The sequence below is a fragment of the Pempheris klunzingeri genome, chromosome 8, assembly GCF_042242105.1.
Source record: "Pempheris klunzingeri isolate RE-2024b chromosome 8, fPemKlu1.hap1, whole genome shotgun sequence".
In the NCBI taxonomy this organism is placed as follows: Eukaryota; Metazoa; Chordata; class Actinopteri; order Acropomatiformes; family Pempheridae; genus Pempheris; species Pempheris klunzingeri.
The window spans coordinates 25,926,390-25,953,671 of NC_092019.1; the positions used below are offsets into that span (position 1 = coordinate 25,926,390).

Consider the following 27,282-nt stretch of genomic DNA (forward strand, 5'->3'; position numbering starts at 1 on the left):
GTGTGTGTGTGTGTGTGTGTGTGTGTGTGTGTGTGTGTGTGTGTGTGTGTGTGTTGCGCATGGCCTCAGGTGAAAGCGCCTCAGTGCGCGTATGTGTGTGAGGAAGGGGCGGGGCCCGGAGGAGGACTAATAACTCTTGGGGGCGTGGTTTGCATCGAGAGGCGTGTCCTTCCAACTTAGTCCTGAAGCAGTTCTCTTGGCTGGTATTTGAACACAGGACACCGAGTGGGTCTCACGCACCCACACACACACACACACACACACACACAGGCTCACCTCAGTGTGGAGTATCAGCGCTTGGAGCGGGACGGACGGAGGGGGAGAACTGCACCTGTCCCGCACACACACTCTATCCTCACACACACACACACACATACAGAGGATCAGCCCGGTCGTCCCTATGTGTGGATGGGATCAAAGTTACACGGTGAGTGTGGAGCAGCTCTGTTTGCATTTTTCAACACAGAAAAAGAAAAAAAAAATTAACTCAAGAAAGATTTCAGCTCGTTTTGTCTTTGTCTTCTCACACTTGGAGACTGAGATCAAGTTTGTGAATTATAGAAGCAAACAATCGCAGAATAAAACTCAAAAGTGAATACAGCTTGGGCCTCTCCAATCCAAGTGTTTTCATTTAGACTTTTGCCGTTTTGGATGCTTTTAAATTCAAATAGGTTTTTATTCCTGATTTTTTTCATTATTTTAAAAGTGCTGACCAGGTGCTGCTGGTTTCTTTCTGCTCTTTTGGCTTTAGTTTAGATTGTTTAATTGCTGCTTGGAGGTCAGTGTAAAGATGTTTTCCTCTGGGTCAGTGTAAAGATGTTTTCCTCTGGGTCAGTGTAAAGATCAGTGTAAAGATGTTTTCCTCTCCGTCAGTGTAAAGATCAGTGTAAAGATGTTTTCCTCTGGGTCAGTGTAAAGATCAGTGTAAAGATGTTTTCCTCTGGGTCAGTGTAAAGATGTTTTCCTCTGGGTCAGTGTAAAGATCAGTGTAAAGATGTTTTCCTCTGGGTCAGTGTAAAGATGTTTTCCTCTGGGTCAGTGTAAAGATGTTTTCCTCTGGGTCAGTGTAAAGATGTTTTCCTCTGGGTCAGTGTAAAGATGTTTTCCTCTCCGTCAGTGTAAAGATGTTTTCCTCTCCGTCAGTGTAAAGATCAGTGTAAAGGTGTTTTCCTCTCCGTCAGTGTAAAGATGTTTTCCTCCGCACTTCAGTTTGAGATTTAGTTGCAAACTTAAAGTTAACAAATGGCGTGTAAGAAGTCAGCTGGACTCTTGAGCTTCGGTTGTCTGTCTGCCCTCACATCACTCAGAATTTCTCCACCTGGATTTGAATGAGCGATGTCTTGTTTCTGTGTGTCCCTGATGAGTGGTTAAACAGCTCAGAGTTTCATCTTGACTTGTTTTCTTAAATTGCACTTTAAGTTGAAATATCCTCTGACTGAGTGCAGACTCAGCTTTAGTGTTTTCAGTTGGTCTGAATATGTGAGAGGTGAATTGTGTCTTGGTTTTTGGTTTCACTATTAGTTTTCAATGTTGCAGCTGTTATGCAAAGAGGACTCGGAGTTCTGTTGAGACCCGAAATATTGAGACATTTCCATATTTGATCAGTATTAATATGTGTCATTTAAATGGCGAATGGAGCAGAACAGTTGTTCTGTGGGAGAAGGTGCAGCCTCTCGGGGAGAAATGCAGTTTTCTTGCTGGAAAAGTCATTTTACAAGTCAAATAATGGATTTTGGGGTTTCGTGGGATTTGGATGTAATTTAAATTTTATTTCATTATTAGTTTAAGTATGAAAGCAGACTGTGTTTGAAGAAGAGAAGATTAATTCTTTTTTTTTTTACTAATTCAGGTTCTCAGGTTTTGGGAGCATTTCACTCATTCTAAGAGCATTTTCTTGCAAGTTTAGAACAAGAGAGTCAGTTGTGTGATGTGCAAGGGCTTTAAAAAAAACATCTAAATAACTGTATATATGATTAAATAATATGAAGAGCTGACGAGGCTCTCAACTTCTTAAATTCTGTATTTTGCCAGAACGTGTTTCCTGGAAGGGAAGATTCTGTTTTTGAACTTCTCTTCTCTTCAGGATCCAGAGGTGATTTGGGTTCATGTCTTTGTGTCAGTTGTTTCTGTTGTTTGGAGGAGAAGTCGTTAACTGTGACTGGAGCCAGTTGGATGTGAAATAATTTTCTTTCTTGCGGCTGCAGAAGAATTCTCCGAGCAGAGTGTGGTCACTGAAGATGTGCTGCTTCCCACTTGTCTGTCTGTGTGGGACGAGCAGCGTGTTTGTCTCTGAGTGGATATCTGCGTGTGAGAGAGAGAGACTTGGGTGGGATCGTGTTTGAAGTTTTGTTTGTGCTGCTGTGGCCCCCCAAATGGAAAAGTTTTGGCGCTCCCTTCCTCATTGCCCCCCCCCCACCCCCCCGTCCATTCCCAACACACACACATGCACACACTCGCTGGGATGATTTGCCGGTTCCGCTGCAGTGCCACTCTGCTTCCAATTTTAGCTTCATTCAGACACAGACAGCGTTTCCTTCCTCTATCTCAACCCCAGGAAGAGACCCGGGGGGGGGGGGGGGGCACTGGGAGGGTTCAGAGGAGATTTTAGGTTCATAATCCTACACAATCTTGAGCTAACCCAAACTTTCTCTTACATTTAGTCTCACCATCTGTAAACTATAAGATGAGGAAAAACAGAGAACGGGATAAAAAGACTGCAAAGAAAATCTGAAACGTTCTTTGGCTTCAGAGAGGGGGGGGGGAGAGGAGACACACGAAGTCTAAAAACCTGCTGATAAATGAATCTATTTTTTTCTCCTCTGTCATAATTGTTGATTTACAGAAAATGGAATGGAATTAATTCACACTTCAGTGTTTGTATCAGCTGATGAGTCGGATTGGATTTATTTTATCAAGAATAAAGGCCTGTAGGTAGAAATGTGTGGGATACATAAAATGCATCAGTAAAATGAAGGATCTACAGAACTAAGACAGGAGCATCATTTTATTCCATCATTTTACATGAGCCACGTGTTGACTTCCTATCAGTTCCTCCTAATTCCTCCTCTGATCGATGCCTCCTACCTCAGCCTCTGTTTATAGTTTCTATAGACAGAAAAAAGAAAAAGATCAGTGAAAAAGAAATCAGTGAAATTAACTGTGGAAACTTAAACAATTAATATTCCTTATTAAACCTGTTGAAGTGAAACAAAATCAGACCTTTAGAGTGAAAGCTTCTGGGTTTGGACATGTTCTTGTAAATAATACCAGATATTATAACAGAACCATGACGTGTTATTTACTAAATGAATGTGCCTTTTATTTATTTGCTAATTGTTTCAGTTGAAGTTTTCTGTAAATAGTAGACAAGACAAACTGTTTCCTGTCTGTCTCTAATGTGTGTGTGGGTGTGTGTGTGTGTGTGTGTGTGTGTGTGTGAGCAGCATTAGTCAGACCCCCCCTCCTTACTGAGTCACCCCACATCATAATCACAGCTCTTCCTCTCTTCTTTCTCTCCCCCTTCATCCCTTCATCCTTGTTTTACTTTTGTCCTAATCTTTTTTTCCTTTCTTCTTTTTATCTCTTTTTCTTCTGTTATTATTTTCTCCATGTAGTCTACCACATCTTTGTCTTCTTTCTTTCTTTCTTGTCTTCTTTTTATTTCCCTTCTTCCCTCACCTCTCTTGACGTCCTCCCTCCCATCTTTATTTCTTAATTCTTTCTTTCATTCTTTCCATTAAATCTTTCTTTCTAAATTTGACCATTGTCATTGGTGAAATGAATAAATGAAAAATAAAATTATCTCTTGTTCTCTCTCTTTCTATTCCAACCAGGCGACCTCTCATAGCTCGGCCATGTTGACCAGTGAGGGGGCGCACACCATGGAGCAGGACGACACACACCACGAAGCCAAGATGGCCTCCACCGCCACCAGCTCCGATGGAGCCAAGACAATGGTAGACACAGACATCGACATGGAGATGGAGGAGGCAGACCTGACCCGATGGACGGAGGCAGAGTTCGAGGATAAGTGCACGTACATCGTCAAAGACACGGCGTGGGAGGTGGGGCCAGACAGTGATGTCGTGATGACAACGACAACCAGAGCTGAGGCATCACTGCCCCGGAACCTGGTCTTCAAACACCCTGCTGACAGCAAGGAGGTCAGACTCAAATGCACACACACACACACACACACACACACACACACACACATTGGCAGACATGCAAACTTTCTCTCTTGTCTCAATTTTTTGCGCACACTCAGACAGGGAAAGCCAAATGTACGCACACACACACACACACACACATGTGAGTCAGATGTGGGTCATGTAATGGGAAAGGGGTCGTCTCTGGTCGTAAAACTTCACATGCACATTACAGAGAAGAATCTGTGTGTGTGAGTGGGTGTGTGAAATGCTTGAAGTTGAATTTACGCTCACACAGACACACACACACACACACACACACACAACTGTGGATGTGTGGTTACACTGCGACCTCATCAGCTTTCCATCCATGAAAACTGATGCATCATCTGAGAAAGTTTTGTTCTTGCTGTATCCCAAGTGTGTGTGTGTGGGTGTGCGTGTGTGTGTGTGTGAAATCTCATAGACTTAATGTCATCCTAGTCATTAAACCAGCTGCAGTACCTGTCTGTGCTGACAGGGGCCTCCACCGAGCGTCTGAACAGACACCACGCATCAAACTGCCTCTGTCTGCTGATTTGCATAAAGCTTAGTGACATCTGATAAAGTCGTGAGATGAGTGTTGAGTTTTATTTGATTCCCAACGTTTGAAAGCAAGAAACAGGCAAAATCATAGTTGACTCACAGGCGATAATAAATTGTATCAATCCTGCAGTTTTCTATATTTTGGTCAGCTGTCGGGCATGATACATTTCCTCTTTCTCAACTAACCAAATAGAAACCTTGTGACATTTTGACTAACCTGAACAGTTAAAGCTTTAGTCATTGATCGAGCTGGAGGTGAGAAAGTCAAAATGTCAAAGCGTCAAAGGTTAAAATTGAGGATAGATAATAGTGAGGTATTCCACAGAGCAAAAATTCTCTGTAGTAATGAAAAAAGTGAAAAAACAGGAGGTGTTTAGCTTCTGAGAGGTGAAAAATCTGTTTCAGTTGTTAAATAAGAACAAGACCATCAAGTTAATAATCAAGAGCACAGAAAACCTCATCGCACATTTGTGTCTTTAGGAAAAAAGGTCATAGTAAAAGGAAACCTCCGCTGTTGTGTGCTGTGTATTTCAGGGCACTTTGACTTGAAGGTTAAAAGTCGTGACTTTTGCAATTGTGACACTTTGTGAGTTTGTTCTGTAAACTTAAAAGCAGTGCGATCACATGGATTTTCTCATCAGGGGCTTATCAAGAGGAAACTGAGGAAAGAACCAGGGAGAGAAGTGTTTTTTGTTTATGAGCTGATATGCTATCAGCTAATATTTGTCTGGGCCGAGGAAGAAAGAAGGGAAAAGCTGTGGATGGGAGTTTGTCGCTATGATCAAAGAATATTGAGTTTTGGTTTAAAGACAGAGAGAGAGCATTCTAAAAGTCTGTTAATAAGTCAAAGAGCTGGTTACACACACACGCTCCTGTCTGGTCTTAAAGAATGAAGAGGTGAAGGGGGGATTTCCCACGTCACCGGGGGTTTGGGAAAGATGCCTGTGTGGGTTATGCATGAAGAAAACGTGTGTGTGTTCCTCTGCTATCCACTGCTGGAGCCTCACGTCGCCACATAATCCCTCTCTTTTCTCTCCTTCCTCATCCTCCTCCTCCTCCTCCTCCTCCCATTTTTTTTTTGTTCTTTTGATTGAATCAGACAAGAGAAAAAAAAAAGGAGATCCTTTTTTTTCTTTTAAGTATCTGTACGTTTCCCCCCGAAGTGTCTGAAGTGGCAACAGTATGGGTTTGATGTGGCGAACAGTGGAGGTGTGACGAGAGAAAGAGATGTGAAAGAAGAGATTCTGCAGTTTTTCTTCAGCCACACGCACACACACACTCCAAATGAACTGAGGCGTGAAGTCGGTTCATTAATCATCACCTGTGTTGACAGCTGCTTGATAGTGTGTGTCTGTGCGTCTGTATTTATATATACAGTAAGACTTAATTAGACTTAATGACATATATCGCTGATAGATGTGCACAACAGCGTGAAAACACACTCGCTCCTCATCTACAGCAAGCCACGTGGTCAAAAACATGTGTGTGTTATCTCTAAAGATATTTAAGTCTTAAATGTCAAACATCTATGTGTAAGCATCTTTTAATACACACACAACATCACGCACACTCTCGATCTGTTGTCTTACCTGTCAGTGTGTGTGTGTGTGTGTTCGTCTCTGTGCAGGTGATCGGCGTGTGCAGCAGGGAGTACATCCCTAAAGGAACTCGCTTTGGTCCCCTGGTGGGTGAGATCTACACGGCCGATAGCGTCCCCAAAGACGCCAACCGCAAGTACTTCTGGAGGGTGAGTTAGACACACACCCTTCCTGTAACGTCACACACGTCTAAACTCAGTGGAACAGGAAGCTGGGCTGGCTGTTTTTCTGTGTGTGTGTGAGTGTGAGAGAAAGAGAGAAGGGGATGTGATGTCACCTTCACTTAAATAATATGTCAAACTGTAGTTCCTGTAAGTCCACACACACTCACACACACCAGTCAGCAGAATACACGCCATTCCATGACTACCAGTAACTGTGAGGGTGCACACTCAGAAACCACCTACCTGACCAACACCTACACTGTGTGTGTGTGTCTGTGTGTGTGTGTGTGTGTGTGTGTGTGTGTGTGTGTGTGTGTGTGTGTGTGTGTGTGTGTGCATGAAAAGAAAGACTCACTGTGCTCCAAACCACAAGCAGACACTCAGAAGGTGTTCCATTCATGCTCATATCTCACTTTCTCACACACACACACACACACACACACACTGAGCCGAGAGAAACTAGAGAGGTAGAGAGAGATTGAGCGAGAGAGAAACAGAGAGAAAGAGAGAGAAAGAGAGAGATTGAGCGAGAGAGAAACAGAGAGAAAGAGAGAGAAAGAGAGAGATTGAGCGAGAGAGAAACAGAGAGAAAGAGAGAGATTGAGCGAGAGAGAAACAGAGAGAAAGAGAGAGATTGAGCGAGAGAGAAACAGAGAGAAAGAGAGAGATTGAGCGAGAGAGAAACAGAGAGAAAGAGAGAGAGGGGGAGGAGAGGTTGGAAATGACGTGGTCCTTCCTTTCCCTTTTAAATATAAAAGAGGATCTTCTCCTCTTCAATATTCTGTTCATCCACCTAAAGGAGACAAAGGTGAAGAGAGAGACAGGGTGAGGAATGAAAATCTGGGGGACAGCGAGAGGGTTAGCAGAAGGACTTAGATGGTCTTTGCTGTGACTGTTTAGGCAGTTAAACTCTTATTTTTACTCGTTAGTTCATTTTTAATTGGTTTCTTACTTATATTTAGTGTCTTTGTCATTTTCTGCCCATAAATAATTCTTTTTTCACACATTGATTTAGTGACTTTTGCTGCTTATTTACTCTTTAACTTTGTTATATACTTAGTAATTTACATTCTTATATTTGCTTTCTCCTTTATTTAGTTGTGGTTATAGTTGATTATTCACTTGGATTGTAAATCAGTTGGTCAGCTAAGTTATTCACAGGAATTGAACATAGCAAAAATTACTTTTTTGCTTTTATTCCAACTGAATTCTCTTTTTTAGTTTTGTTAAAGCATATATCCCATCTGTTCATATAGAAAAAAGGAAAAGAGAATTGAGACTAAAAACAAAAAGATCTTTTTGTTAAATTACCTACAATTCACTCTAATAATTTAACAAAATAAAGTATTGTAATTATTTGTCTAAATGCTTTCTAATATTTCTTCCTACTCTCTTATTTCCCTCGTTCCAGATCTACGTTGATAGGGAGTTCCATCACTTTGTCGATGGCCTGGATGAGACTCGCTCTAACTGGATGCGGTACGTGAACCCAGCCCACTCTGCAGCAGAGCAGAACCTAGCAGCATGTCAGAATGGCATGGAGATTTACTTCTACACCGTAAAGCCCGTCCCGGCCGGCGCTGAGCTACTTGTCTGGTACTGCCACGACTTTGCCCGACGCCTCCACTACCCACCATCCGGAGAGCTGATGATGCAGAAACTCAGTAAGTTCTGAAAAAGTTATTATTATTATTACTATTATTAGTTATTTGGCATCGGCAGTCAATATCTTTTTCCACATGCAACACAGTAAAATTAGCAGACTTTTATTACTAACTAAGGCTGTTTTTAATAAATGTCTTGTGCTCTAAGCTGCTATCATAAAACACATGAAATCAATAGGCAGTGTAAGTGTGTGTGAATGTGTGTGTGTCCTCAGTGTGTCCTGTCGCCACTCTTAAAGCCTAACAGTGTTTTTGAATGTAGTGGTGTCTCCTTCCTCTCTGAACGTTAGCCTGTCATTATCTCACACACACACACACACACACACACACACACACACACGAGTACAAGACCAGCAACCTTTCATCTCTGTCAGTGCCATCGTTGTATTTGTGTGTGTGTGTGTGTGTGTGTGTGTGTGTGTGTGTGTGTGTGTGTGCCAGTGACAATGTAATTACACAGACAGGGGGATATGGCCCCTAATGCCACAGTCTTACACACTTAAAGACCAGCTTTTAACATGAAAGCTCACACTCACACACACACACACACACACACACACACACACACACACACACTCAACCTTGCTCAACCTCGATAAAAGGAGCAGAGACAGTGTGTTTGCATGACTGTGTCTTCAGTGACCTTTTAATGAGAAAAATAAGCGTCTGATTTCTCCGCCTTCACAGATAAACAGAGAAAGTACAGTGATCTCTATAAGATATTAAATGCACTCATTATTTTTGTTTTACAATTCTTTCGTTGCCCTTTTGATAACATTCTGAATGTTGAATGTTCTCGTGACTCCTAAACAGCTGTACATGAGACACAAATGTAAACAAGACACAAGAGCACTAAAATTCACCCTACACACACTTTCATGACACAGCAGACTAACTGCACTTATCCACTCTAGTTGAGCTGATCAAAGAGAGGACGGGCTAAGAGGAAAACAAAGAGAGCGAGTGGGAGCTCAGGGGTTTCCAGGTGTGACGGCAGGCTAATAGCAGTGTTAAGGTGGTAGAGGAACCAGCAGACCCAGCCTGGGCGACTCCACGGCCTAGGGAAAAATGCGCATGACCTGGGGGAAACAGGCAGGAGGTATCCTTAGCCTCTTTTGCCTGACACCCCCCCCCCCCCCCCCCCCCCTTTCCAAAGTCTGTGTGTGTGTGTATACAGTATATGTGTTGTCTTTAATTAGCTTCCTGTGTCATTTAGCCCCACAGGCCTCCGTTCACCTGCCAGTGCCTCCAATACTGATGTTTACCCACAGCAGAAATACTGACCTTGGCTGTGTTCTTGTCTTTAAGCTACAGAGTTTCTAGACATTTTTCCAGTCTGATGAGCATACATTCCTAAAGTGAGCACAGTGTTTAACTGATGGTGGAGCTCTACAAAGGAAGTCCAAAATAATCTCATCGGCTGAGTAAAACCAAGAAAACCACAATCTGCCCGACTAAAGTAATGTTAAACTGAAACCCAGTTGCAAGGACGAACGGTTAAAGAAGAGGAAGCTGCTCTGGTTAACTTGGTAGTCTTCAAAGTCTAACTCTGATTTGATCTGAATGCTGCCGTTTTGTTTTAGCTGATGTCAGAGGAGTGAGCTCGGGAGCGTTAATCGCCCATTAGATTCTGATCAAACTTGGAAAGATCTTTCTCACTGCTGTGTTCTGGTCTTGCCAACGGCAGTAACAACGGCACCAAAATTACTGGTCCAAACCCATCAGCAACATGGTCCGTATCTCGGTTTTCTCTCCAGTTTTCACTCTTTCCAGTGCAGTCATAGTAAAACCAGACATGTGTGTTAACATCTGTGTGTGTGTGAGAAAAATGACTGAGCATACCACAGTCTCACTCCCTCACTTTCTCCTCTTTCTTCCTTTCTCACTCTTTATGTGTCGCTGTTGTTTTAGCATTCTTTAACTTGAAAGCACCTGTCAGCCGTGTGTGTGTGTGTGTGTGTGTGTTCAAAGACACTCTGCTCTACCGACACACACATTCTCTCTTCTCACACACACACGCAGTTACAAGAGTGACCACCACTTTTACACCCACGCTTTTCATCTCAGATATACTGTGTGTGTGTGTGTGTGTGTGTGTGTGTGTGTGTGTGTGTGTGTGTGAGAGAGAGAGAGAGTGTGTCGGCCATTTGCTCTGATATATTTGCCACCTGAAAAGACCAGAAAGAGGGTGGAGGAGGGATTGCTAAAGGTAGAGTTGCACCTCCCTCCCCCCTCTGTTGACTACTTGAACTTCCTGGCAGAAGGGCCGTGTTGACAGATTGATATCTCCAATATGGCAGCCCTGTTTGGTTTCAGGAAAAGGGGAAAGAGGGAGGAAGAGGAGGAGGAAGAAGGCTAACTGATAACCTCAATGTTTACACACTGCCGCTATACTACTGATGCAAGGGTCACAGACTGTGTGTGTGTGTGTATGTGTGAGTGAAGGGGTGAATCAGGGAGAGTCAAACAAATTTCATCAGTGCTGGCAGTCAGGATTAACTTTGACAAACTCCATCTCTTACACACACACACACACACACACACACACACACACACACACACACACTCCCCTCTGGGCGACCTCATAGTAAAAAGTTGACTTGGCAGTAAATGAGCTTATAGATAATAGACGGCGGCATTTTAAGGGCCAGTCTGCTGCCATTTAACAGCCGAGATGTGCGGCTAGTTGACTGCCCAGAGCTTTTAGAGAGTGTGTGTGTGAGCTTTTCTCCTAATCCACTCTTTCATCATGCAGAGGAGACAGTAGGTGTGAGTGACTGAGGAGGAAGCTCTTTAATCTCACCTTTGACCCGGAAACAATAGCGGAATGGTTGGGGAAATCATCAGAGCAGGGGTCTGATCAAAAGTGTTCTCCAAGAGTGGAAGAGTCAACAAGCTGCACACACAGAGGCTGTTGTCCACGGGCACCTCTGTGTGTGCAGCTTGTCACATGACACATAGTCAGTGTGTGGGGGGGGGGGGCAGATGGAGGCCAAGCTTTTTGGGAGTATGTCTTAGAGGGAAACCTTCCATCGGCCCTTTCTGTCTGCCACCATTTTGTTTTTATCTTGATTGTATCAGCGCACACACACACAAATATAAACACACAATGCCCAAAGGCAGCTGTCACGCCTCACTTCCTGCCCCCCCACCCCCACCCCCCCCACTGCTCATTCGTCAAATCTGTCACCTTAACTGGCCACTTGAGTTACTTATGGTTTTCCTTAACCCTGTGACACACACACACTCCCTCATACTGACACATGCACACACGAACACACACACCTCTGCTGAGGAGAATATTCTTACTCACACAGGTTTATCTCTATAGGTAGAGTATTTGCTGTTAAATACAAATACTGATCACTTTTCTCTCTCTGTGTCTCCTCAGAGCAGTCTCTCCTGACCCCCACCCCGCCCAAGAGAGAACACAGTGTCCTCTCCATTTTGTGTGGCACCAAAACCACCCCCTCATCCACAAAAAGGGAGCCCAGCCGGCCACTTCCCACCCGTCTGCACTGTGCTGACAGCCCAGAGCACCCCCTGTATCCCCGTGCCCTCTACCCAGCTCTCAGGCCTCACCCTCACATCCCTGAAGACTTCCTTAGCCACAAAGCAGGCCAGCTTGTTTACCCCGCAACTCGTTCCCCCGGCAACCAATCGTCAGCCACACCCAGCCCATCAGCAAGGAGCAGCCCAGACAGCAGCCCCCAGGGAAGCCCGTCAGGTTCGGTGCCATCCCCAGCTTCTTTCTACCCGACTGGACTGGGTTCCTTCACCAGTTACTCCCCACCATCTGCCCCCCTCTCCTCATCTTTCTACCCTCCAGGAGGCCCCTACTCACGCTACCTCCTGCCCCATCACTATCCTCTGCCCGGCGGTGGTGTCCCCACTATAGGAGGAATCTTGCCCAGGATGTACCCCCTCTACAGCAGCCTCCTCCCCCCTCATATGCCCCTCCTGTCATCCGAGACAGCAGGGCGGCGCTTCCTGGTGCCTGACCCCATCCACCCGTCCTCTATCTCTGCCCACAGAGACTTTTTTCTTCCCGGGCCCACCAGTGCCTTCTCAGCTGCCACCTCTCTGAAGGACAAAGCAGGGCCTCGCCATCCTTACTCCGAGCACCCTCACCCACACGGACCCGCCCATGCCCCCCCCAGCGGCTCCCCAACAGCATGCACATCACCTCCCAACGAGCGGGTGCCCACCAAGCCTACTTCTGCCCTTTTGGACAATGCCAGTGAGCATTGCCTTGATGAAGAAGCCATCAATCTGTCCAAGGTGAAGCGCGGTGTGGGCTCAGCAGGCTACAAAGCGCTGCCGTACCCACTGAAGAAGCAGAATGGCAAAATCAAGTATGAGTGCAATGTGTGCAGCAAGACATTCGGACAGCTGTCGAACCTAAAGGTGAGGCTCAAGATGCACATTACATAGAGAAAACCAACTGTCAAATGTATGTTCTCCTATCCAGACAATTCAGTTAATATTTCTTCACCACTTCTGAACATACCTAAGCAGATGTTTTTGTTTCCTCTTCTTCATCATGTAGGTTCATCTTCGTGTCCACAGTGGAGAGAGACCTTTCAAATGTCAGACCTGTAACAAGGGCTTCACCCAGCTGGCTCACCTGCAGAAGCATTTCCTGGTCCACACTGGGGAGAAGCCACATGAATGCCAGGTGAGAAACACTGTTGAAGATGATGCACTTTCAATGAGCCAACTTCCTAGATGGATGAGTTCATAACTAGATGTGACAGGTAGTTGGGTGGGTTGCCACAAGCTGATGGCATCATTTGTTTTGTTGTCTCTTTTCTTCAAGGTTTGTCACAAGCGCTTCAGCAGCACCAGCAACCTGAAAACTCACCTGCGCCTCCACTCAGGGGAGAAGCCCTACCACTGCAAACTCTGCCCAGCCAAGTTCACCCAATTTGTCCACCTCAAGCTGCACAAGCGACTGCACTCCCGTGAGCGTCCACACAAGTGCCCCCACTGTCAGCGCCACTACATCCACTTGTGCAGTCTGCGGCTTCACCTAAAGGGCTACTGCCTGGCAGCTAACTCTGGGCCTGGCACCCCAGCTGTCTCTAGTCAGGCTCTCATTGAGGAGGTGCAGCGTGCCAACGAGGAAATTGAGCGCTTCGACGTTAGTGAGCATGCCGAGAGGCTGGAGCAGCTGCATGGAGGTGTGGAAGTGGAAGCCATGTTGGAGAAGCAGATCTTGGGAATGCTGTGGAGGGAAACCGACCTTAAGTCCTCCCAGTTCCATCCCAACCACAAGGGCAGCACCACCGACCTTCTGTCTGCGGGTTATGGTCCATACGAGTCACCGAATGAGACTTCAGTCATCAAGATGCGGCGCAGCAGCCCCATCCTACCGCTTCCTGTCAACATCACCATCAAGCAGGAATCAGAGGATCATGCTTAATTGACCTTCAAACCCAAGAGACATAGAGTCAAGACTGCATGACTCAAGGCAGACATGGTTGCCAGGAGCAACAGCTGTAAATAAATGATTCTCTACCTGGTTGTTATCAGGAGTGACATCATAATTTCAACCTATCAGGGACTTGCGTACTCAGGGCTCAAGAGACTCTGTCCCATGACTACTTAGCAGTTTCAGCGTTTATTATACTTAGAGACAATCATCTACCCAGGTTTTACCTTTAGTGTAATTAATATAATGCTATTATCTTGATTGTTGTTGTATTATTTGGTCTCTATTTCCAAATGTTTCTTTTAATCAATTAGTTGTTATATAATCTCCTTAATTTATTATACTTTTTATTTGTTGTTTTCAAAAGCAATAAGTGGAAGGGATGGTTACACTGACAGGGTGAAATCATTGTAAAAGACTATGTTTCTGTTGATGTTTTTTTTCTCTCTGTGGCCATTTCTCTGTAGATAGTCACTCTCTCTATGCCTATATCTGTCCTGCGGCCTCTGTCCTATAGAACCAGGGGTGTCCACTCTTCAGGGTTTTATCTATTTAAAGTTAGAAACCACCATAGCAGGATAAAAGGGGTTGAAGAACTTGCCAAAGCACGGCACATAAATTTGTTGATTTAGCAAGTAGAGCTTTATTTCAACCCTGCTTGATAGTGTCCCTCAAGTATGAATGTGCCCTTTTCTGATGCCTACTTAATTTAAATGAAACAAAAAAGGGCATTTTTTTTGTATATTTTTCACAACAGTTACCTCAGTGTGCATGTGACTATTTGAGTATACGTGTTTGTATGTGTTTAAAGGGACAGCTAGATGTGGGAGCTTTCTATTTATTTGTGTTTTGCTACTTGAAGAAGAAGAAACCAAACTGAACTGGAGTGCAGCTCTTCACGTGGTCCAAAGGAGCGGCACAGTCCGCTCAACATGTAGCACATAATGGATTAGGGGGGCTGGTCAGCCGGCCCCCCTCGTCCCTCCTTTTGTTTTACTTTTCTACTACACTGTCAACACCCAGCAGGGACGTGAACTCCTCAGATTTTAGGGATTCACACTTGTGTTAGTAACCAAAGTTCACTTGGCTTTAATTTCAAATGCACATGAAAAAAGAATAAAGGAAAATCAAAACAAGGGAAGAAGGGCTTGAGGAATCAAAATGCTGAAGAAGGGAAGATGTACTGTGTGTATATGATGAAGTGTTTGCTCTTTAGCTGTGGTCGCTCGTTTTGTAGATGTTTCGTTGTTCTTGTTTGTTAATATTTCGGTTGAGAGGCAGTGGCCCTTTCTTCAACCTAACCCGTCCGCCATCTTGTTAATGAACTGGCATACACCAAAGCACCTCGGCCTTCTTTTACGCATTGGCCCCTCTTCTTATTTTATAACTTCAGTGCTGATGCTTGTACCGTTTATCCTGTGTACAATATCACTGAAACTGGTCATATGGCATTAAGACTCAACTTAATGTTTTTAAAACAACTGTGATTTTCTGCAGCAGTTGTGCATCAACAACCTGAACTCTTTCTCTCTTTCTCTCTCTCTGTCTCTCTTTCTGTTTTCTCCTATTTCATCATCTTTCCTTCTAGCTAATATTCGACCAAAGCGTCTCCTTTTCTGATCAGAGTTTTAACTCCAGAGAAGAATCCCCCAAAAGGACCGTCTCTGTTTACATTCTGGTTTACATAGTTATTTATGTGCAAAAATGTCAAAGTGTAAATTATGATATAAATGTTCACTGCTCTAATCTAAATCCTGCTGCTCTGTGTCTTTTTTTACCTGGAGTTTGGATATAATGGTCATCTTAGATAATGAAAATGGAAGTGCACAGACATTCTGGCACAAGCTGAAAAATAACACTTATATTTATATATGATATAATTTATCACCAGCTTGTTTTAGCTGTAGTGTAGAGCAAATACAATAGGAGACTCAGCTCAATGTGAGCTAGTTAGCTATAGGGACAACAGCATATTAGCCACAATTTAGCTAGATAACTGCTGAATGTCACACTACTGTAGCCTTCTGGCTATTGACCAACTACATAAAATAACTGTGGTGAAGTATAAGTGAGTAAGCAAGGTTTATTTTTAAATTTGACTTATATGGAAAGCACTGTGAAAGACAGTCAGTCTGTTTGCATAAATAATGCATACATTTGAGAGTTATGGCCCTCTCTGGTTCTTTGACTCAGTCTTTCCGCTCTCCTCTCTGCCATTCTCATGACGTTCTAATGCAGCTTGCTAGCATCGGCCTTGTGGAAGCTCAGTGAGTGCACTAGGCAGGTACGTGGGTACGTAAGTAGACAGGCAGGTGGGCTGATGGGTTCATTACAGCCCTGTGACAGACACACACATCTGATTTTTTTTCTTTTTTTGTCGAACTATTTAATTTGTTGATTGCTGTCAGGCTGTTGTGAGAATTTCAGCAAATTTGACAAAAATACTTCTAAAAAAGTTTCATAGTCTGCCTTTAAGCTTACTGACACGTTTATCTTTCTCATTTCTATGTTGAGTATAGGGACCTCACATATTTACCATTATTGCTCTGCACAACTTCAACTTGAGCACAGGCCTAGTCGTCCAGGATAAATGAAAGCACCTGAGGGACCTACTTTCATCCCAGGCCTGTGTAAATGACTATATAAGAACAGAAAAGACAGTAAACTAAAAGAAAGGGAACAGAGAATCAGAGCCATATTTTTTACTTCCAACACACTGCATCACACACAACGTTTACTTCTGCTGTACACCGGGCTGTTTGGGGGAAAGTCATGAATCTTTATGTCCATTGCAGTTTAATGCCATGCTTTAAGACTAGAGCAGGAAATGAGAGCACAGCTCAACATGCCATATGGGCTCCCGCAACTGTGGTCTGTGCTTTTCCTGCATGCAGAGGACATGCATACCGTCATCGGTCTTAAAGAGTACAATCTTAGTAGACTGTGGGTTTTACCAATAATAGGAATGTCCAAGACCTAAAACCTAATGTAGCATGCTGAGGACACAGAACTGCCCATTGCAGTGCGATCTGACGGTTATTCATATTACCATATCTGGACCCATGAAAGAGACACAGCTCCCCTCTTTTCTATAATGCAGAACAAACACAACACAACTTAAAAGGAATAGCTAATGATGCTGCAACGTGCATGAAAAGAGACATCTAATGTGAAAAATGCTGGAAAAACTGCAAATCTTATTTGTATTTGAGGTGATTTTCTTATTATAGCTTTTTAAAAGTCTGCTCTGTTTTGGTGAGGAAACAATAAAGTTTAAAAAAGAAAAAAGAAAAGCAAAGTCTGACTGGAATCAGTGCTAACATGGGCAAGTGAAAGTTTCTGCTCTCCATGTGGAATACTTAACAGCACAAAGGCCAAAGAGGTGAATGCTAAAGGACTTCAATCTGTATCAGTTAAATGGTCAATGGTTTGTATTTGTATGGAGCCTTTCTAGTCATTTCAGCCACTCAAAGTGCTTTTACATCACATCCTCATCCACACATCATTCTTTCAGGACGAATCTAAGGTGGAGGAGACTATTCTTTCACACACATTCACACCCTGAAGCATGGCCCAAGGACACTCAGACACAAGTTGTCCCAAGTCATGGACTTTGGTTGGCTGTACGATATAGGCATTAGATTCTCCAGTCAGTGGCAGTTGACAGCATATTGTGGGAAAGAGGCTCTAGCCTCAAGATTCAGTGAGCACAGCAGCAACAGAGAACAGACAATAAATATTACAACAAAAGGCAACATGTGAATCACATAAAATCTAATTTTAATATTCTTAGGGTAAACTACTAAACTATGGCTGCAGTGGATGTGAAATTATGTAAAATCATCCTTGATTATACCTTTACTTTCAAATTTAGGTTTAGTTTTAATCAGTTTTTAAAGTCAGATGTGCCACAGGTTTATGACAAATTGAAATTTGAGCAAATCAAAACGGTTTTCTTCTCTCACTAATCTACAGCACCCAGCTGTACAAATTGACATTTGGCAGAAAGGTGATAAGACACATTCCACCTCTGCATTATTAGGATCCCACATAGTTAAAAAGTTGCTGTATGAGAAAGCAGTATCGATCCGTTACCTCATCACCCAACTAAAAACACTCGGTGCGTCCCCACCCTTTGACTCAGCATTTTTCACTTTTGCACACTCCGTCTCTTTTTCCTGTTTGTTCTATCTTATTATTACTATCAGGGAAACTTCTCAAGTCACCCGTTGACATGGCAAGTTCCACGACCTCAGCATCATGACGCCGGGGTTTCACAGCACTTTTCTACCCGGGGGAGGACAACTACTACCACTGAAGGAGGGGGGATATCCCACGGGCCCAGACGCTACCGAAACGACAGGCCTTCCTTCCACTCAGCTCAGCTGAGGTACGGTTTACTTATCTGCTATCCAATTTCCCTGTAGAGTTTGATGATAAAGTTTCAAATTATTTCTCATCTTACGCAGTAATCCCTTTGCACTGGTAGCATTAGTGAGACACCCACACTTACGAAGAAAAGGGACACTCATGATTTGAAGTTAGAGGAAACTGGAGTCCATTTGAGCTCTAGTAGTTAGCTCGGTGTCATTTCTGCATATGTCTTCATCTAGTCACCCAATCATGTATGTGGGGTCTCTTATTCCACTAACAACCAGAACTAGTAATAATTATATTTACTCTCATGTTGTGATAGCATTGTCTTTTCAATTCTATTTGGAAGGAACACATTTCTGTATCAAAATAAGTTTAAACTGCTACTAAGGCTAACAAAGGTGGACCTTAATTAAACTGTCTATGAGTTCTGCGTCAGTATGTCTTTTTTTTTTTTTTTTTTTTAATACAGCAGTGACAGGAAAACACGCCCTAGTCTCACTAGGGAGTTCTATTTTTTTGTTCAAATGAGTTTTTAACTGGTTATGAAACTTTTCATTTTAATATTGATACATTTATATGACCTGCATAGCAAATGAGACCAAAAGAGAGAAGCTGTTTCTGTTTTGTTATTGTAAATGCCTGTCCACGGTCCTATTTCCCCCAAAATCAGACAAAACAAGTCATGGCATGCAGACTGGAAGAGCATCTTTACATTTTCCCAGGCAAAGTTTTGCAGTGAGTGCTATGTCAGTCAGTTAAAACAAAGCAGGAGGAGATTTGTCTTTACAAAGTTTTATTTTGTATTTATATTTTGCGGTTATGGCTGATACTGAGGCAAGAGGAGCAAAGAGAAAAGAGAAAAGAGAAAAGGAACATTCAGCGTGACAACATGAGTCAAGCTTGGTAGGCCATTCGACAGATTTGCAGGATTTGAAATGACCAGAACTGATCCTGTAATTGGCCCTCTTCTTCCTAGACAGGTATGTAATATATCTATTTTATTTATGAAATACATTGCGAGATACGTTGGCCCTGCAATTGGTTGGTGACCAGTCCAAGGTCCCCCCCCCCCAATGACTCTCAAGGATAAGCGGTATTGACAATGGATGGATGCATTGCGAAGCATGTATAAAGACGTAACATTTCTGGGGAATGTTGACAACTTTAGCTTTCACATCAAAACCGAGTCTGTTAGTTGTATGCTTACATGTGACCAGATCCAGGTGTAACCAGGTGAACTGTACTAAAACAATGTTTATGTTGTGTTTGTGTGTGTATGGGGGTGTTGAAGGGGTTGTTTCCTTTGTGGTTTTGTTAAACTAATAACAATGTTTCAAGGGAAACTGACACAAGATCTCCTGAGAGACAAATGATTAATCAGTAAATGGAGACATGCTAGAAGACGAATGTTTAATGTGCATCAGCATCATACATGTATGTTGGTGTGTGTATGTGTGAATATTTTTGTACCATAACTGAATGTATATTTCCTGATGTCTTGTCTTGTGTTTCTTAAGTGTGTGCGTGTTAATGTGAGTGAGATTGTGTGTAGGTGTGGGTGTGTATGCATAAACCATGAGTCTCTTCTCTGAAACCATGCCAGGAGTGCTGTTGCTGTTTACTGTCGACTCTCCGCTACAGTCTCACAGTTTAAAGTTGACAAGTCTGAGGGGAAAAATTCAATTCAATTCAATTCAATTTATTTTGTATAGCCCAATATCACAACAGAGTTGTCTCACAGTGCTTTACAAAGTTCACTGAAGTGTAAACGAACAAACAATCTAATAGAGAGTCCAGCAGTCGATGAGGCCAATGGATCAGTCCGATGGATCAGTCCGTGGCATCACCTGCCCTTTATGACCCTCCTTCTTCGGGAAGGAAAAACTCAAAAAACCCAGTGGGAACAGAGAAACCTCCGGGAGCACCACAATGAAGGAGAGATCCAGCTCCCAAGGACGGACAGGCTGTAGCCTTGGACAACGCACATCCATTGGCTGAAAATCTAGTTTGGTATTGACACTAGGTGTAAGGTTACTAATAAGGTCACTAATATTATTAGGATTCATTCTCATTGGACTATGAATCTGCAAAACTAAATTCATAACAATCTGTGTGCCATATGTGGAGAGATTTTACTTTGGACTTAAATGTTGGCCCAAACTCCATCAGATTGCTACCAGCAAAAACAAAGAAATACCAAAGAAATAACAGGAGAATGCACTCAGAGAGGGGAAGTTTTCTCCATTGAACGAGATGGCTGCCGTCATGTGACTACGGGTTGCTGGGGGGAAGGCTCTGACTGTTGTGTGTGCGTATGCACCAAACAGCAGTGCAGTATCTGGCCTTCCTTGGGTCTCTGGATGGTATCCTGGAAGGGGTTCAGTTTGGGGACTCCATAGTTCTACTGGGAGACTTCAACACTCATGTGGGTAATGATGAAGAAACCTGGAAGGGGGTGATTGGGAGGAATGGCCTGCCTGATCTGAACCAGAGTGGTGCTTTGTTATTGGACTTCCGTCCAATAACCGATCTATGATCAACTTTGTGGTCATTTCATCAGATCTGCGGCCGTATGTCTTGGACACTTGGATGAAGAGAGGAGTGGAGCTGTCAACTGATCACCACCTGGTGGTGAGTTCAATCAGATGGTGGGGGAGGCTGCTGGACAGACCCGGTAAGACCAAATGTGTAGTGAGGGTTTGCTGGGAGCATCTCATGGAGGCCCCTATCTGGGAGGTCTTTAACTCCCACGCCTCCCACCTTTCTCGTACAGGAGGTTGGGGAAATCCGAGTGGGCCATGTTCAAAGCCTCCATTGCAGAGGCAGCTGCGACCAGAAGGTCGTCGGTGCTGAAGAAGGAGGCTTTTTGGGCAGCAGATAGGTGTGGGAGTGAGCTGGAGAAGGAGGAGGAGGAGGAGGAAATTCTGGCAAACCATTCAGCAGGTAGGGAAAGCAGGGCTTGACTCAGGGGAAGCCTCATCCATATCCCTAGCAGAGGTCTCCGAGCTAGTTAAGAAACTCCTTGGTAGCAAGGCGTGGATGAGATTCGCCCTGAGATGCTGAAGGCTCTGGACATTGTTGGGCTGTCGTCGTTGACACACCTCTTCAGTGCCGTGTGGAGGTGGGGGACAGTAGCTGTGGATTGGCAGACCAGGGTGGTGGTCCCTATTTTCAAAAAAGGGGGCCAGAGGGTGTGCTCCAATTATCACACTGCTCAGCCTCCAAAGGAAAGTATACTCCAAGGTGTCCGAAAGTTGACCTCGGATTCAAGAGGAACAATGCGGGTTCTGTCCTGGTCATGGAACAGCGGACTAGCTCTTTACTCTTGCAGGGCTGTTGGAGTGGTCATGGGAGTTCGCCCATCCAGTCTACATGTGTTTTGTAGACCTGGAGAAGGCCTATGACCGTGTCCCTCAGCAAATCCTGGGGGGGTACTACGGGAGTATGGGTAGCCGGTTCATTGCTACGGGCTATTCTGTGCCTGTATAACTGAAGTGAGAGCTGTGTCCACATTCTCAGCACAAAGTCAAGCACGATCTCAGTGGTCTCAAGACTGTCCCTTATCATCTACCTTTTTTCATGGACAGGACCTCAAGGCACAGCCGAGGTGAGGAGAGCGTCTAGTTTGGAGACCTCAGAATTGCATCTTTTGCAGATGATGTAGTTCTGTTGGCTTCCTCAGACCGTGACCTTCAGCATGCACTGGGGCGGTTTGCAGAGTGAGTGTGAAGCGGTCGGGATGAGGGTCAGCACCTCTAAGTTTGAGGCCATAGTTCTTTGCCGGAAAATGGTGGATTGCCCCCTCTGGGATGGGAGCAAGTGGGGGAGTTTAAATATGTGATATGACACAAAGCAGTGGTGCTCATGGGAAATGCAATTTTTATTCTGGGAAATAGGGTTAGGTTTAGGCATCAGCACTGAATAGGTTATTACTTTTGTCCACAGGGGCCACCAAAATCAACAGAAAGAGTGTTCCTTTCTTTTAAATGAAGGTACATATATCCCATAATTATAGTACACTTTTCTGCTCTCCTGTTTTTTCTTTGGAAGTTGTTTTTGCTGGTAGCAATCTGATGGAGTTTGGGCCAACACTTAAGTCCAAAGTAAAATCTCTCCACATATGGCACACAGATTAGTGACCTTATTAGTAACCTTACACCTAGTGTCAATACCAAACTAGATTTTTTCCCTCAGTCTTGTCAACTTTAAACTGTGAGACTGTAGCGGAGAGTCGACAGTAAACAGCAACAGCACTCCTGGCATGGTTTCAAAGAAGAGACTCATGATTTATGCATACACACCCACACCTACACACAATCTCACTCACATTAACACGCACATACTTAAGAAACACAAGACAAGACATCAGGAAATATACATTCAGTTATGGTACAAAAATATTCACACATACACACACCAACATACATGTATGATGCTGATGCACATTAAACATTCGTCTTCTTGCATTTCTCCATTTACTGATTAATCATTTGTCTCTCAGGAGATCTTGTGTCAGTTTCCCTTGAAACATTGTGATTAGTTTAACGAAACCACAAAGCAAACAAACCCTTCAACACCCCCATACACACACACTCAAACATACTCTCCACCTCCCCCAAGCTGCGTTTAAGAGTGACGCCACTGAAGAAGTTTTTGGAAACTGAGCGCCATCCCCAGCGGCTGTTTTACCGTAAACACGTTGCAGCACATCATCGTATTGCTCAGTCACAGCAGAGGACGGTCACTGGTCAGGGCTGGTGACTCAGACTCGTCACCCCCTCCAACCTTTATCCGACTTCCCCGAAATTCACTTTTCCCGAAAAAAACTCTGTGACAGGAAGTCACAGGCTGTTTAAAGACGTGGAGGCTGCACAACAAAACATTATCCAATTGACTGCAACTCACCCAAAATATTATGAACATATATGAGCATGATGGAGACAATTGGGAGCCAAATGTTTCTCCAAATTAGTACCACATTACCCATAAATTATGTTGCTGCCTGTCACCAATAAGAACTTTGCTTTCTCAGCTAGTGGTTTCATCTTTAGTGAATAATAAATGCTAAATGGTCTGTATTTGTGTAGCACCTCTCTAGTCATTTTGACTACTGAGGAGAATAAAGATGTTGGACATGATTTTTTTTCTTTACCACCTTTCACAATCTCCTGGCACGAGAAACCTTATAAGGACAGCCGTTGTTTTTTTTATAGACAGTAACATCTCAACAACTAATGCACAGATTAGCACAAACTTTTGTACAGACATTCATGGTCCCCAGAAGCTGAATCCCACTGCTGTCGGAGATCTTCTAGCTTTTCCTCTAGTGCCACCATGTGGTTGGCATCTTTGTTTTTTTTTTTAGTGAGATGACAGTGAGACTATTGGATGGATTTACATGAAATTTAGTACAGATATTCATGTTGTCCACAGGATGAACTGCAGTAACTATTTTTTATTTAACACCATCATAAGGTCAATAATGTCATTTGTCCAATATCTTAGTTTATGGCCAATTACCTGCAACACTAAAGGCATTCCCATCACCCTTAACTGCACTTTGTGTATATTGCTAATGAGCAAATATTAGCATAAAACATGCATATTGTGAACATGATAAACATTATTCCTGATTAATATCAGCGCGTTAGTATCGCTGACATTAGCATTTAGCAGCCTTGAGCCAAAATACACACTCACAAAGCCTCTAGCGGGGCTGTAGACTCTTGGTCACGTTTCTTGATTTAATTACATCACAATCAGTTTACAAGTCACACGGACACACAAGTAACAACATGTTTTTGTGCGTGAACGTGTGTGTGTAGAAAGAGGTACGTCCTACAGTATAAGTCAAGAAGTGAGCGTTTGGATAACAGTTCATAAACTGCTCCGTAACATGTGGCTCATAAAAACCGCAAGCTATTATTTCAACACCCCCTCCACCATGTTTCATCATACACACTCAGGATGGATATCATTAAAAACACACATACACACTCAGAGATGCACATACACCAAAACACATGCCCACATAGACATGAAAAATTAAACAGTTCCATATAGACGCCTACATTGGTTTCATCACAGTTCAACAGAAGACAAGAAGAAAAGAAAACTACCACACAGTCCCTGCTGTCTGAAGAATCTCAGCTGAGACAAGTTTTCCTCTTTTCTAACCATACTTCACACTTCATTAAGGTTTTCAGTTAGCAAGAAATCTCTGACTACGATTAAATTAAGGAAACATAGGTAACGTAATTTCTGACTCTAGTGTTCTAGATTTCGATCAAAATTGCTGTCATCGATGGTTTTATAATTTGGTCATTATGAATATCCGGCAAAAATCAAAGAGGAAATGAAACCAGTGGGGACTGAAATAGATACATTTGTGTTTTCATTTGATTCTGCAAAGAAAATATGACCTGAAAGCATCTTCAGTGGGACAGGGGGCAGGAGGAAATAGTCACAGGGTCTTTCCCTCTGGGCTCAGATCATTCTCAAAGTAAAACAGATTAAGAACTGTATTTGAATTGCTCAGTGTGCCTGTGCACTGCACAACCAACTTTTAGGAAGTCTTAGAGCCTTGAAATGCACTTTAGGATAAAACCTTATTTATCAAGTAATAATGCTTGTAGCTCAGGCCTGATGGTGGCTAACCGCTAGGTCTAGACTTGTTGTTGTTAGGCTTGTCACACCTCAACAAGGTATACACCATCAATCTAAAGATCCATTTAAACCCAGTTTTAAGTTCATGAAACCTTTATTTTGTTTGTGAAAAGGACAAATCTGAAGTTGCTGAACAGAGACCAGTTTCAAACCCACCCTTACGAACTGTTTCTGTTTCACATGCAGTCACACATGTGTGAAAGATGACTGTGGTGACTCAATAGAAAGCAGAAATTCTGCGTCCCCCTTATCTTCACACATATGGAGCCTCTTTTCTTCTCTTCATCTTTAAACCGCAGCAGCCAGTCCATCCACGTCGTACACAGCAGCACCGGTTCTGCTGCTGATCGACCCTGTCATTGAGGAAGTGTTTTATATAGTTACTGGAACACAGGGTGTGTGTGTGTGTGTGTGTGTGTGCCCCTGTGTCATATTAATGGTTATTGTTATGTTAGCATTACCATCTCAGTTGGCCATGCATTAGACTAGCTACGCATACATATGGCTTCTACAGTAACCCGGCTTTACATTAGTTTATCTCTTTGTGTGGCCGCCATTTACTTAGAAAACATACTGCACATATTGAGCTATTACAAAATTTCATAGCTCGATTATTGTGATGACCATCGGGGACAGGCGCTTTCTGCAGGTAAATTCAGCTCAGCTGCTCTGACAGTACTTCAGTCATCAGCCTCTCTCCCTTTGGCTTACGTTTGGTTCCTTGTTGTACCATAAATCAACCTCACAGCACATTTTCAGGTCAGTTGCATACAGCCGTTGAGTTAAGTCCTGCCCGTCTCTCCACTTTGTTTTTTTTTTGTGACATTATGTCATCCCAGTAAAACAATATTATCTCAAAGATATTCCCTGGGATTGTTATCCCAATAATGAGCGGTATACACTGTCTCCATGCAGCATTAAAAAGCACTTTTAAATATTTGTGCTTCTGCACAACAAATTAAAGGTTGCTGAGTCACAGTGCTTGAGTGCAACCACCTGTTGGGGTCAAACAAAGAAAAAACAAGCCCAGAGAAACGGCTTGCATGCTGTGCTCAGTCCACATGTGTGTGTGGGAGGAGCTCTCTCTTTTGTTAACAGGTTAAAAGATGATTATGGTTCATTAAAAACAAACTATAAATGTTCATAAAACTGTTGGCAGGACGCTTTTAATTGAAAACAAGATCAATACTTGCTCTTTGTATTATGAACATTTAAATGATGAGGGTTTAATATGTGTACAAGTTCATCTAAGCCTGAAAAGCTATTAAAAGGGGCAGGGAGACGTTACAGCCGGCCAGTTTGTGACAAGTAACACCAGCCTGTCTGGAGTCACAGCAGCAAACACTAAAGTAGCACAGTTGATGTCCTGATACCATGGATACGGGTGGAAAGGGACACACAGTATTTATTAATAACAGAGAGTGTGCCTGTGTGTGTGTGTGTGTGTGTGTGTGTGTGTGTATGAGAGAGAGATCAAAGTATTAAAGCGTACCAGCCCCCATCCGCCACATCCTCTTGTCATTCTCACTTAAATGTTTGGCCCTTGCTCTTTTCAGGGGAGTGAAAGGGTTAATAACAGGTTGGTCTCTTTGCATGTGTGTGTGTGTGTGTGTGTGTGTGTGTGTATTGTGTTTCTATGTACATTTATTCAGTAGTGAACATTTGCACATCTGCATGTCAAGTTTGTCCACGATATGGCTGAAAGTATGTGAATAATCCTCTTTATACTTGTGTGTTACTAAGTGTGTGTGTGTGTGTGTGTGTGTGTGTGTGTTAGTACCAGTGAGAGGAAATCAGAATGTTTCAGCACACAGTAAATCTTGACCGGTTTAATAGAATCTATTTACATGACCTGAAAAATGTTATATTCAGAATAATAGTGGAATATTAGTGTTGATTTAAATGTAACCAATGTGGCTGAGGCCGATGGATGGTAAAAATGGACCAAATTCGATTGAAATGTGGACGTTTTGAAGATATTTAGGCCATTTAACTGTAGAATTTCAGATTCTAATCTGCTGTGTGACACATTTGTGTAGCTCAATGAGGAACTAAATCACAATATGGACAAATGAAAGGCAAAAAGCCCGTGCTTATGTTTACTGCAGTACCAGGAAGAAAAGAAGGCTGCCAGTAAACTGCTGCTGTGTAATCACTCCCATTATCCATGTTACCTCTCAACACAACACAACACAACACAACTCAACTCAACGTGGGCCGCTGGAGTTTAAACCAAACATCTGCATCAACTGAGGAAAGTCAATAAAGTGACAACAGGATTTTTTTCCAATGACTTTTGGAAATAAACCACAAGTTTGGACTAAACGTAGCTCTGCATAAGGGAGCAGCATGACAGCTGAGACATTTAGCTGTTCCTCCATTCACGGTTTAAATAGGAGGCAAAATGTGTCATTATGTCATAAGAGGAAAAATGATACAAATTAAATTCCATATTCCAAACGGATGACTATTAGGGTCCCAGTTCTAAGAAATCTAAAGCTGAAATCTTAGATTTCTTTTCCATAACAATGGTCCCCAGCGCTCCCTCATGCAAAGTAGAAGTGGATCCTTGAAGGTGACACATTCTGCTCATCCTGACATCCAATGTTAAATGAATGTGTGGAGCTCCTAAAGTCTCAGAAAGGG

At 43.2% G+C, this 27,282-nt stretch overlaps 1 protein-coding gene across 1 annotated transcript; it reads left to right on the plus strand.

Moving 5' to 3' along the window:
• The first annotated feature begins 239 nt into the window (after positions 1-239).
• prdm1a (PR domain containing 1a, with ZNF domain) lies at positions 240-15,325 on the plus strand. The gene is made up of 7 exons (XM_070835028.1): positions 240-427; positions 3,834-4,163; positions 6,361-6,480; positions 7,907-8,159; positions 11,551-12,566; positions 12,709-12,837; positions 12,979-15,325. Exons 1-7 carry the CDS (start codon positions 401-403, stop codon positions 13,582-13,584), a joined length of 2,481 nt encoding a protein of 826 aa, XP_070691129.1. The 5' UTR covers positions 240-400; the 3' UTR covers positions 13,585-15,325.
• The last annotated feature ends 11,957 nt before the right edge of the window (positions 15,326-27,282 follow it).

Excerpts from the sequence above, each read along its gene's own strand:
- prdm1a (XM_070835028.1), top strand. The coding sequence starts at position 401 with ATGTGTGGATGGGATCAAAGTTACACG. Across the intron at positions 6,481-7,906 it reads ACCGCAAGTACTTCTGGAGG|ATCTACGTTGATAGGGAGTT; the intron begins GTGAGTTAGACA and ends CCCTCGTTCCAG. Across the intron at positions 12,838-12,978 it reads AGAAGCCACATGAATGCCAG|GTTTGTCACAAGCGCTTCAG; the intron begins GTGAGAAACACT and ends CTTTTCTTCAAG.